Here is a 13,223-nt window from a genome sequence, read left to right on the forward strand (position 1 = left end):
GCCGTCTCTGGCCCTGTCTTTTGCAGGCAGGTTTTCTGAAGCCACAAAACCACCATTGGCTTCACTGAGGGTTTTTGGCCTAAAGGTGTTCTTGCTAGTGGTCTCAGTGCAGAATTCAGGCTGTGAGCTTTGAGAGTGCAGCACAAAGCAATACTATCCTTCCTTTGGGACTGGCATTGCATTCTGTGCAATTGGAGGCCTACCAAGTGCCTGATACTGTGCAGGAAAACATTTCTTGGTTTTCTGTTCAGAACTCCTGTTAATACAGAATAGTGTCATGTCTTTTCTTTATTTCTCTGTAAGAGGCTCGTACTTTCACTAATGTTTCTGCAATAACCTAAACTGCTTGTTTTTTGGTTGGTGTGCTGGGTGATCTGTTTAGCACATATTCCCTAAAGGAGGTTCTTGCTTCCACATCATGTTTCTTACATTCTGATTTTCACATGGGAATACAATCTTTTGTAGTCAGTACTACAAAATACAGCGATCTACTAGCAGTAGAAAACTGCCATTTTCAGCTTTACTTCAGTGTTGTGTTCCATAGACAGGCTTCGTTTGTTTGTTTAGCTTGCTTTAACTGTTTTAGCTTACAGCAGAAACCAAGCTAGCCTGTGGTGGCCCCCATCTGAGGAAGATCTGAAGGTACCTTTTACCCATATCTAGTTTGGGCCACTTGCTTAAATCAGAGCCAATCTGGCCTTTCAAGCCTGGCTTGGGGGAAAAAAAATTAATTTGCTTTGTTTGTTCACTAGAAGATCCTGCGAGATGTCTGTATGCAGGACACGATAGAAATTATTTTCACATTATCACATTAGAAGCAAGTAATCTTTAATTCTTTCAGATAATTTTTAGCAAAGGCCTTGCAATGGATGGAATGACACTCCGTACCTTGAAAGAAGATGGCTATGAAGCGGTCTTTATTGGAATAGGTAAGAAGAGCTCATTGTCCTGTGTTTTTTCATCTTGAAATTGAATGACTGTCTAAGAATAAACTGGGACTTGTATCTTTCTTAATAGCATGATGTGAGACAGCTTCAATTTGATGCATTATGAAAGTATGGAATATAAAGAAAATTTAAAAAACAGGAAGCTAAAGCTAGCTGTCTTAAGACAGTTATTTGTTAAAATTTTCACATTTATATGATAGATTTTTAAGTAAGATGAGAATGTAGCTGAATGGGTTGATTTATTGTTTGTTTAAATAGTTAAAAAATGGATGAACTAAAAACTTACTTGTAATTAATTGCCATATTGGCCTAGAGTGATACACAAGTTCAGTTTTCAATTTTTGTGAACAGCTTACTATACCCACATAATTACTGAGTCTATATGTAAGCCAGTGATACCATACTTGGTTGCTTTTTTCCTTTCCTCCATATAAAACATGTAACATCCTTCAGATAGGCTGTAGTGAAATGTAATTATGGGATGGGTTAACAAAATAAGCTGACTTTGACTTATACTAACACTGGCATCATAGGTTTGTCTTCTCTCATATGCTAAAGTCCTGCACCTGCCTGCTATTTGAATCATTGCTTCTTTTTAATGTTGGATTAGAATTGTTATCCATTTACAAGTATTTTGAAGTACAGCTGAACCCATCGCTACCATATGATAGGCATGTTGAGCAGGCATCGTCTACAGTTGGTATGAGGTTTAATGCTCTTTATTGATCTAGACGTTGCCTAAGTGAACATAATAGGAAACAAGTTGTCCAACTGTTCCTCCTTCCTATTATTGATTACAGAGATGTAATTCTTAGTACAGCGACAACTGTTGTTTACCATCTGGTTATGCAGTATAATAAGCTTTGCAGGTCTATTCTGTCATGTGATTAGAGTACAGAGCATTGTGATTTATATAATCCTAAATCCTCACATTTTAGAGACCTTCCATGTATAGGAATTCTGATGTGTCATATTTTGATGTAATTGTATACAAGGCAATGGTCCAACTAATCTTCTTTATTGTTTTCATCTATTTCTTTCAAACTGCTTTGTGAAATCTCACCAATGAGGGGTTAATTCATAAATAAACATTTTTTTTCTGATAGTCTAACATCAGGAAAAAATTATCAGTCATTTTTGGAGTATCAGCATAATTCCCCTGCATTTCTGACTCAGAAATTTAAAATAACAGTTCAATTAAAGGTTAGCAAAAATGACCACTGAGCACTACACATAGGATTGGAATGTTTGTTTTATGTATGTGGGTTTATTTTCTGACCTTAATAAAGTTATCCTAATATAAAATATTTTTGGTTAGAAATATATATATAGACAACATCGTGCCATACAGATGCTAGGTAAAGGGACACAGCTAGAATTTTAATAAACAAGAGAAGGTATCTGAAGCATAATTCTGTAAACCATGTGTTCACTGATTGTATTAGGAAACAGAGGGTATAAATGCTAATGAAGGATTATGTGTTCCTGCAAAGTTTTGTTATTGGAAGCTACCTTGCATTCATGATGAAGTTGGTCCCTCTCCGTACCCCCACGTCTGCCCGTCATCTCTCTTTTACAGTACTGTGTAAGACACTGGACAGTAATGTGGCCTTGCATACTGGTAGTGAAAGACAGAGGACAAACCAAGGGGTTACAGATTTCTAGGGTTAGCTATATTAATGCAATAGAGCATTTATAGACTCTCAACAACAGCAGTTTTTCCATAATGAGTCTGTACTGTAATTCTTTTTGTGTTCTTTGCCTACTGAACAAACATGTTCAATGAAATGTCACATTTGAACATTACCCTGAATCATGGGAGTAAAATAATTAGAGAACGCTACTTACATAAAATAGAAGATTTTTTTTTTTTCTTAAAGGTTGTTGTAATTTACTTCTGAATGAATCTGTACCTTGATGGAAAATAAGCATGGTAGTTTTCAATTTTCCCTATTAGTGGAAGAAAGAAAAAGTGAATGGGGGTGTAAAAGAAGATGAAGTCCCTGTTGGGACAAGGGAGTACACTGTGAGAGGATTTTTTTCATAGCCATGTGATTTTTGAAGAGCTCACCTTTAGTCTTGCAAATGAGATGGAGCTCAAGAATTTATCAGTCAGGATTGTACAAGAGTCCATGTGTGATTCATGAAATGGAAGAGCACTTGTAAATAGCCAGCTACGTTAGGGCAGGTGGAGATGCAAAGAGAACTTTGAAAGCTATTTTCCACACAGTTATGCATCCGGAAAAATCTATTGTTCTGTGGGAATGTCGTGTGAGGTAGGGAAAGTACACTCCTCGGCTGGGTCTATGAAAGGTAAAACATAGGTGACTGAGGTTTGATCACTTCTGGCAAGTGACCACATTGAATAAAAATGAATAGCAAAGGCTTTCTGTGAGAGCTGTTTGGAAAGGTATTAAAAGTGTCCTCTAGTCAACGTAGTTGCTCTGTTTCAGACCTGAAGAGTAAAGAATTCCTAAGAAGTTCACAAAGGGATACAGGTTAACAGCCTTACTCTAAAATAAATAGTAATAAAAAAAAGATGCTTAGCTTCAAGTCTTTGCTCTCTGAGGCATTAAGACTATGATGGTTTATCTTAAGGTGAAAGACTCTCTCCAGTCAGTAGGTCTGGTGCATTTAGGTCACTGTTTAAAGCTCAGAACACCTTGTACTACACCCGAAAATGAACAGATGGCCAGTATGTGTCACTAACCTTTGGCAAATTCTGGGGTCTCAATTTGAGTCACACCGTACTTCCCTACTATTTTATTTTGCACCGTCTTATCTTTCCCAGTTAGGCTGTGGCTGTGTGTATAATGTTGTAGAGACTGATGTGGAATTTGGGATTACAAAGACATATGTTGAACTAGCAAAGACTAGATCCGAGGAAAAGCTTTCATAGTTACCTGGATAGTGAGAAGTTAACTAGAAAGTAAGTTAGTGCTGCAAGTTTAAGCCTAACTTGTTGTATAGGACTCCATACAGCCACCTTCCACCTTCGATGCTTTCCTACAATGCGACAGGACCCATCAGTAAACAGGGCATATTGCCTATCATTTTCTGGCAGTTTATTATACTCCGGTTTCTCTTCAGATCACATAAATCTTTCGCCTTTTACTAAAGATTTCCGTGGAGAGGAACAGGCACGAGTGTCGAGGGATTTTTTTGAGGCTCTGCTGCGGTGGAGCTGCCCACACTCTGATCAGATCCGTCGTTATCTCAACCCTTCCTGCCCCACGTTGGGTGCCAAAAAGGCTGTCGTGATTTAACCCCAGCCAGCAACGCAGCACCACGCAGCCGCTTCCCCCTCCCCCCCCTCCCAGTGGGGTGAGGAGGAGGAAAGGAAAAAAAAAAAGTAAAACTCGTGGGTTGAGATAAGAACAGTTTAATAACTAAAGTAAAATATAATACTAACAATAGTAATAAAGAAATATAATAATAATAATAATAGTAATGAAAAGGAATATAACAAAAAAAGGAAGGGGGGGTGGAAACCAGTGATGCACAATGCAATTGCTCACCACCTGCTGACTGATGCCAGAACCGCGATCCGCCCCTCCCGGCCAACTCCCCCCAGTTTATATATGGGGCATGACGTTCCATGGTATGGAATACCCCTTTGGCTAGTTCAGGTCAGCTGTCCTGGCTGTGCTCCCTCCCAGCTTCTTGCACACCTGCTTGCTGGCAGAGCATGGGAAACTGAAAAGTCCTTGGCTTAAGATAAGCGCTACTTAGCAACAACTAAAACATCAGCATGTTATCAACATTATTCTCACACTAAATCCACAACACAGCACTGTACCAGCTACTAAGAAGAGAGTTAACTCTATCCCAGCCGAAACCAGGACAAGCGGTAATGAAAGAGATCAGTCCAATCTGGGCAATGGCATACTGGAAGCCAACACTGCCCTCTGATAGCAGAACCTCAGAACAAATGGTAGGTGAATCTCAGTCACAGGCTTGCCTGTTACCTTTTTTGCTTTTGGTAGTTCTTTCCTTCAATCTCCTGTTTTTTGCCTTATCTGAACTGTGTTTCATCCAACTAGTTCTTAATGCTGTAATTCTGTTTATTTCTAGAGGATCAATATGTGAATTGCCTCTTCCCTGTCCATCACTTACTCTCATGTCCTTTTAGTTTCCTCTCTACAAAGATGTATATTTTGCAACATCTGGCAGCAGACATATCTTGTGTTTTGCATACAAGGACCCAAGAGAGAGACCATTCTTCTATTTTTCTCCAGCAGTCCTGATTTCAGATTACAGCTGACATAAGTATTAAAAGGTGGTCCATGAATCTCAGTTTCTTACATCAAAAGTAATGATAGGCAATAGCACACATGAGAATTTTTTACATGACTAAAAGGCAGCAGCCAAAGGGAGGAACAACCCGTTAAATATATTCTGGGAGTCTCTACTATATTTTTTAGTTCTCTTTTCATTGTCATTTAGTTTGGTGCAATTTCTAAACTTATTCAGTCTTATTACAATGGGCAATTGAAAATGCTGATTAAGAATTAGAGATGTAGAATCAGAGTCCATAAAATTTTCGTTTTAAAATTCCATTTATCTTCCAGTTACAAATCTTTTGGTTTTATTTTGTTATTCACAAACAGTAATGAGTAGGAATTAAATCTCCTTTCTGAACTGAACTTTCAAAGTTTTAAAACTAACCTCTAAAACTATGCATAGAAAAAAAAATCCTTTCCAGATTTGACAGACTACACTCAACATACTCTGCCTAGAATCGGCTCTGCTTTTTGATAAGAAATGTTTGTGAAGAATTTGTGATTGAGCTGACAAATCAGTTTGAAAATTTTGCTATTAAAAAAAAAAAAAGTCTCGCATCAGTTGCTGCCTTCTGTAAACACCGTAGAAACTCAGGGCAATAGGGAATCGGCATGCTGAGAGGAAAAGGAGAAATCAATGATGGGGTGAGGGGCTAGAGGAGAGAGCACATGGTCCTCAGAGACAGCAAAGTAAGGCAGCGAAGGGTATCTTATGGAGAACAGAGTAGTCTGAATGCTTTGTGTTACTGTGTCTCTTGGTTGATTTTCAGCGTAGAATACTTACGATTTTTACAAAAAATGTCTGTGTATGTGTCTCGCTTGGCTATCAGAGCAAATGCAGAAATACTAGGCTTTTATTACTCATCCTTCTTGAAGTTCAGCTACATTTTTTGGAAAACAGGATTCTGTGGTTCTGTCTTTTAAGACTCCGCAAAGCATTGTATATTCTTTTTGAAAGAGAAAATACAAAACAATTTTTTTATACAACTATTTAATTGAATGAAAATGAATGACCTAAATATTTTAGGTATTTAAGGACGTTTCATGTGACATTCAGACAAATATATAGAAAGGCTATCACCATAAACATATTTTCTGCAGGCTTTTACACAAACCTCTGTCCTTATTCTATAACATTTTATCATAACACAGGGGTTTTATATAACATTTACATTCTCAGATAAAAATATATCTTCAAAGATTTTTTTATTTGGTAAAATATTTTAAAAAATTTTAAGCCCCCATTCCCAGAAATTGCTTAGACGCTTCAACTTCAGTGTCTGTAGGCTTAAACTTGCAGCACTAACTTACTTTCTAGTTAACTTCTCATTATAGGGCAAATGCAGCTAGTACTGAAGCTTTCTTGTTGCTTCCTCCATCTTGTGATGTTGAATTGCTATAAAGTCGTTTTTATTGTATTAGGGTATTCAGAGGTTCTATTAAATACTGCAAAATGGTAGGTTAGATGAGCATACTGAGTAAGTCTAAGCAGATTATTGCTTGGATGTATCCTAAATAGTATATCCTGCTTGCAAGGGTTAAAGCCGTACGTATAAAAGAAAAAAATTAAACCCCCTGTGGAAAGAACCTTTGTGATAATTGCAGTCATTCATAGTTAATTAACATAGCATTCAAACAATAATATAATCAGATGATTCCATTGATTGGAATGAAATTACACACCAAAAAAAGAAATTAAAAGTCCAAGCATTGATGTACCTTGTTTTTAAAAAAAACCCTGTGAGATTGATTTACTGTCTCTTCCCCCAAAAGTAAGTAATCTCCTCATGCCTGTTATTATCTTCTGATTAACTATGCAGTGCCACCTGGTGTGCAGATGGGAAGAATATTACACATCAAGAGCTCTGTTCACACCCACCCACACAGATACAAACCTACGTGGCAAAAAGTGAACAGATGTTCATTTTGCTTGTGCTATAGGAAAAAATTGTGCATCGTACTCCTGATTCATAAACTAAATTTGGAGGACATGAAATCTGCATATGGGGCCCGTAGGCCCATGGCCAGCACAGACATTTATGGAGGAAATATGTCATATTCAGAATAGTTCTCATTTCAGGTTGTGAACAGACTTTTATTTGTTTGCTTCTCTGGTTTTGTTTTGCCCTGTATTTCTGAGTTTTCTCTTACTCTTCACTTGCTATTTCGCTTATCACCTCCAGAGGGAAAAGTTTAGAGGCAGAGTCATTTGAAAACACATCAGGATTTATCTGTTGGTTAGTTGGTTTTTAGAATTGTCAGAATTGTTTTCTATTTCTTCGCATTTAAGATGTTCCCTAAAATTATGCTTTTAGGCCTCTTTGCGAAGACCTGTTTGGCTCAGCGGTAATGTAGCAAGTCATGTAAAATATAATGCATCTTGGTTAAAGATGGAACTGTAGTACAAGCATTGCACAGCCTTGGGCTCTTAGGATCTTCAGCTCTATTTTTGGAGGTTTTTTGGTGGTGTTTTGTATTATTTTATAATTTTGTAAGTATTTTGACACTTTATAGATGATACAGTTTTTGCTGCAAGGAAGTCGAAGCCTAAAGACCAGATAAAACACAACAAGCAGGGGAGAAAAATAATATGTTGGAAGGTAGTGTAGGAAAGAATGATGTTGTTGGAAACATGATCAGCTGGATACTCAAAATAAATGTGTGCCTTGCTTAGTTTCTGGGTTGGTTTTATTGACGCTTGTAGACAAGGATTGTCACTGTCTCAGAATCTTGCAAAGATGGTGCTTTTCACCCAGGATTTTAAATGGTGACAACAGTGACCTTTCAGGCATCAGTATCCTTGTGTAGTGAAAGATAATACAGGCTGCAGAGCCAGGGAAAACACTTGGAATTACATTTTATTGTGACAAAACAAAATATCCAAATCCATTTAGCTGCGAAAAGCTGTGAGACTTTGGTATTAGATATAATGAGAATGAAATCATCAAGATGAGTCATGAAGTCAGGGAGACTACTTTGAACAGTTTGAAAAGCAACAGTGACGAAGAGCAGTGGCAGGATTTGGCCAAAGCCAATTCAAAATATTTCACAATTGCCTTAGAGTAACCTGAATAATTTTAAAATTAAATTTTAAAAGTTGTTGGTTTTTTTTTTTTAAATAAAGATCTGTGAGAAGGCCAGTGATAGATACATTTGGAATTTAGTACAGAACAGGATCAAAACTGCACATTGAACTGCAACTGCATGAAATGAAGTCCCAAGGAAGAAGGCCTACACAAGTCTGTGCAGTCAAGTATAGGACTTCTTTATAGTCTGCCTCCTGGAGAGCCTTATCTCATGGCTCACAGCGTGGAGAATGAATGCACCCTTCTATGACACCACATTTCTTAATTTTTTCGTGTCTCATGTGAAGAGTGTTATAAACAAATTACACCATAAATTGGTTCTAATACAAAACTCGTTAGTCCTCAATATTCATGTTATTCCTTAGAAAAGGAACTCTGTGAAAGAACCTGTTTTTACAGGCTTATAGCAGATGTTTGAACTTGCTTTTATTCCCAGTGCAGCATCTTTCCTGGAGACCAACAATGTACATACATCCAAGAATTTTTATGCATGAGGCATCTTTTTCTACTATTGGCATTTGTAGTAAGCTGTTCTTCCAGTTCTGTAGTCCTCACTAGTGCTCTGGATATTGGTGGAACATTCCTAATACACACCGGAAGCAGTAAGCAGTTGAAAGCTTTTAGAGCTCAGATGCACGAAAGAGCTTATTTATTAATAATAGTCTTAGGACACTTTCAGAAAATACTGATAATCTGCCCTTGGGCATCCTTAAGTTATTCACTTGCAAATTACACAGATTTTCATGCTCTTATTTACTTATCTTTCATACCAAAAAACTACTTAGCATAACAATCTCTACTGCACATGTTTTACAAAACACTCTCCTGTCTCTTTCCAAGATGCTGGACAGTTTCCCTGAAGAAATGCTCATCTAAATATAATGACAAAATCAATTTGATTCATATTGTTTTAAGAGTAGTTAATTTTTTTAATATCTTAGCAGATTAATTCATTTAACATTATTTAGCACTTTTCGGGAGTTTATTCAAGCATTTATGTTCAAGTATTTTGATGCTTGAGAAGTACATAAGAAAATATTGAAGAAAATGGTAATGTTAGATATTGCATTTTCATATTCTGATGTTACACACTTCAGTGCTTTACACCTATAAGAAAAGAGCCTTGCTTGCTTACCTGTTGTTTCCAAAGGTTTGCTCCACGAGTCAGTTACTTTTAATCTTTTAGATGTACAAGTATTAATTATGCTGCCATCTTTTTACTTCCACATTAATATTCAGACACAGAATGAACAACCATCTAAACTACAGCTGGTAGGTTGATGCATATCCATTTACTTTAGTTGAGCTATCTTTCCTTGTAAGGAGAGTGCATGTGGTCCAATATGTATTTAATGCAATCAGACACTTTTTGAAATGTTGTTCTACCTAATACTATAGGAGGACTGACACAATACAAAATTTAAACAATACGTTTAGACATTCCTTACTTTCCTTCATCTTGCTTACGAAGGATAAAAGACTGGTTAAAAACCTAGGGTTGTTGCATTTAATTTTTTTATTTTTAATTTAATTTTTTTTATTTTTAAAGATTGTACAGAAGTAGGAAGTGTATAAAAATCTCACTTGTTTAGTGCCAATTATTGGTGAGAAGATGGCAAGCACTTTTTTGTGTTAATGAATAAAGTTTTAAGTGGTCTTCCTGTACACATTTATGTCTCATAAATATGTTTCTGAATTCATATTCCTTTCACTGCCCACTCAACAAGGGGTGTATCTGCTTGTTGAATTGAATTGACAAGTTAAGACAAAACCTGGATTTGTGCAGTGGATTTGTAGTACTTGTTGAAGGACTTTTAAGGATTGCTTTAGGAAACCTTCTTGCTCTGCCACTTCTCTGCTTTGGGAGAGTGGTCCCTAGGAAGCCACCACTGGGCATGGGCAGGGCTCAAGGCTTCCATCTGACCCAGGGGTTGTCTTGTGCTTCTCAGTCATCTACTTCCCTTTTCATCATTGCTTGGTAGTCAGGCCTTTGTTGATCTAGGAACAGTTTGGTATAATGAAGGGCAGTTACCTCATTTCAGGGGAAAATCCTGACACCTGGGTGTACCTGAGGCCAGTTTTGGTCCTTCATATAACTTCGGGCACACTCACTAGTGATTCTGTTTGTCTGGGTGGGATTCACAGTCCGAGGGCCTTCTGAGACCTGTAGCCTTCTTTGCCTGCGGTCTGTGCCCAAGGGAGTCCCTTAGTCCTTCCTTCAGGCTCAACGCATTAATTGAAAAGCTTTCCTATGCCAGAAGTATTTGTAATTTTCTTATCCAATACAATAGCTTCTACCATCATGGGAAGGCACATCCATTGCCTTCCAGATCTCTTTAGTTTTAATGGGATAGTAGTTTTTAAAGGCAACAAATATCTGTGAAGAAAATTTTACATGTTCACCATAGTAAGTAATCTTTAACTAAGCTTTGTAAATATTTTTGCTGCTGTGTCTCAAATTTTGAGTGGATAGAGATTATCCAGGCTTTTGAACCACTTATCGTGGTCATGATACTTGAAAGTTGTTCTTTACTATTCTAATCTATACTTTTCGGAGATGCCAGTCATATGGTTGCTTTTACTATGAAATTAAAGGACACTGTGTAAACACATATGTTAATGATTACTAAGACTGTGTATATGATTAGGATAGAGCATATAAATATTATGGTACGTATCACATGGCAAGTCTTTTAAAAGAAAGGTTAACAGGTATGTAAATATTTCTCTGGGTTTGTGTAGCATACTGGTGTGTCCTATAGGCTTGAGATCAAATTTGACATTCCTTGTGCATAAAGTCACATAGATAGTCTTCTGTGCACATTTTGTAGTATCAAACCATATTCAAAATTTGGCACTTTCTTGGTGATGTCACAAGGTGTGGGGTATATACAGTAATTAAGATTCACTGTTTGTACTGTTACTGCTTTCAGTGTATTAATGCTAAATTTACTGTAAATTGTCTTTATAAAACAATGTTTACAAGATTAAAAGACAGAAATAAGCATACTAAGTACTCAGAGTGTTCAGATAATGCTAATACAAATTACATGTTTATCTAACAAAGGAAAATATTTTCCAAACATTGTCCTTGACAGTGTTTTCTTTGACAGGAAATCCTTTGGCTATTCATTAATTTGTGCCAAAAATGTAGTGAGCTGAACGTGAACTGTTAGAGAAAGTGAAAATGTGTTCAACAGCTAGTATGATGACTCAACATTCCCTCTAATGATCTTTGGTGATTAGTTTCATAGGAAGAAAAAAAATGAATAATGAGAATTTAAAGATCAACACGTTCCAGCCAATTCATCTTTAACGTTAATACTGCCATTGTGTTGAAATTACTAGTCACTTACCAAGTAGAAACTTGTGGTGTATTACTACATTTCTAAGAATGATCAAGGTTTTGTTTGTTATTGTTTCATTGATGTAATGGAAAATGGTGTAACTCACTGCAGATTTCTTAGGATTTTTTTGTTAGAAATAATTCGTTGTTCGTTTGTGACTAATGATAATAGGTTGTTGTTTATTTGAGTGTGATGTGTATTTTTTAATAGATTCTAACAGCTTAATAGATAGCAAAATTTCAGTACCTGGTTGTTATTTAAATTGAGATGACATCATTAACCATTATCAAAGATCATTTCTCAATAATACAGTATTTATAGCTTTTTCTCTAATACATTGAATTTTTAAAATGAGAATGGAACATATCTTCTAAAAGAAACAGTTATTCTAATTTTATAGTTAGTATATTGTTTAGTAGTTAGACATTGAAAATATCACAATTCATTATTTCAATATACAGGTGACTTAGACGTGATTGCTTTTCTCTTCACTGGGAAACACAGGCTTGATGCTGCTATTATGGCCCAATACAAATCTTTTGTAGATGAAAAATGATGGCTAAATTTTTATCTGGGAGAAGATTTCTTAACCTTTAGAGAGTTAGATAAGGGTTGCTTCAAAACAAAAAATATGCTCCCAAGAAGATTTTACATACTTGGGTGACCAAATAGCAGCCCTTTACATTTTTATGTTGCTTGTGGCTCCTGAGTTTCATATTCTGCAACTGTGCTGTGGAAGAAACACTCTTGGTGGCTAAGGAAAAAGGGGAAGTCCAAAGCGTGAAGCATTGTGGTGCCTATTCTGAATAGATTTTAGGCAGTTTTAATTACTTGATCCTCCCGCAGGTGAGCTGGCTTATCCCCCACATGCTCTATGCAAAGCTTGGGAAGGCCCCGGCGGGCTAGCAGACGTCTTCCATGCTGGAGCCTGAGGCGATAGCTGAGCCTGGTTCCTGCAGCCTCTTCTGCAGCTTCAGCACAGGAGCTCAGGGCATGGCATGCTACGCTAGGGGTTAGTGTGGTTAGCTTGAGTTCAAGACTACTACAGATCCTGAAGTTGTCCCAGATTCTGGGATTTTAAATTGCCGTTTTGTCTCCTTCCACTCAGAGTTTGAGTTCTTGCTTTTTCCTAGCAGAAAGAAGTTTGCAGAGTTGGGGGAGATAGACACAGTGACCATTCTGTGCAGGAAACGTAAGGTACTCGGTTGTGGTGTCTGTACTAATCATTGGGATAAAGTTCCTGCGTGTTTTGTTGCTGTAGTAGCTGCTTGATAATAAAGCTTGGAGTTAATTTGCATTAAAAAGCCTGATTTCCTTTCCCCAGTAGGTAGAATCTAAAGAAATCACCCCTACTTGTTACAATCCATGCCGCCTTTGTGCACAGCTTTTTCTGGAAAGCCCAATAAAATTAGGTAAAGAAAGTTTTGAAATCTTAGCAGTTTTTAAATCATAGGACATAAGAGTCTTAATACACGCACTACATCGGCAAGTTGGTTCCTTATTTTTCAAATGCAAATATGGGCCTTTGCATGTGCTGAATGTGCCCTTTATTGTATTGAA

At 37.0% G+C, this 13,223-nt stretch overlaps 1 protein-coding gene and 1 non-coding gene across 2 annotated transcripts in view; both read left to right on the forward strand.

Moving 5' to 3' along the window:
* Positions 1–13,223, forward strand: part of DPYD (dihydropyrimidine dehydrogenase) — a 361,479-nt gene that overhangs the window by 122,398 nt on the left and 225,858 nt on the right. The window contains exon 10 of the mRNA XM_050901009.1: positions 842–929. Coding sequence (XP_050756966.1) covers positions 842–929 — 88 coding nt within the window. The remainder of the gene's footprint in view (positions 1–841; positions 930–13,223) is intronic.
* LOC127019422 (U5 spliceosomal RNA) lies at positions 4,018–4,133 on the forward strand. The gene has a single exon (XR_007766914.1). It is a non-coding gene; the product is annotated as a U5 spliceosomal RNA (small nuclear RNA).

Source organism: Gymnogyps californianus, chromosome 8 (assembly GCF_018139145.2).
Source record: "Gymnogyps californianus isolate 813 chromosome 8, ASM1813914v2, whole genome shotgun sequence".
Taxonomy (NCBI): Eukaryota; Metazoa; Chordata; class Aves; order Accipitriformes; family Cathartidae; genus Gymnogyps; species Gymnogyps californianus.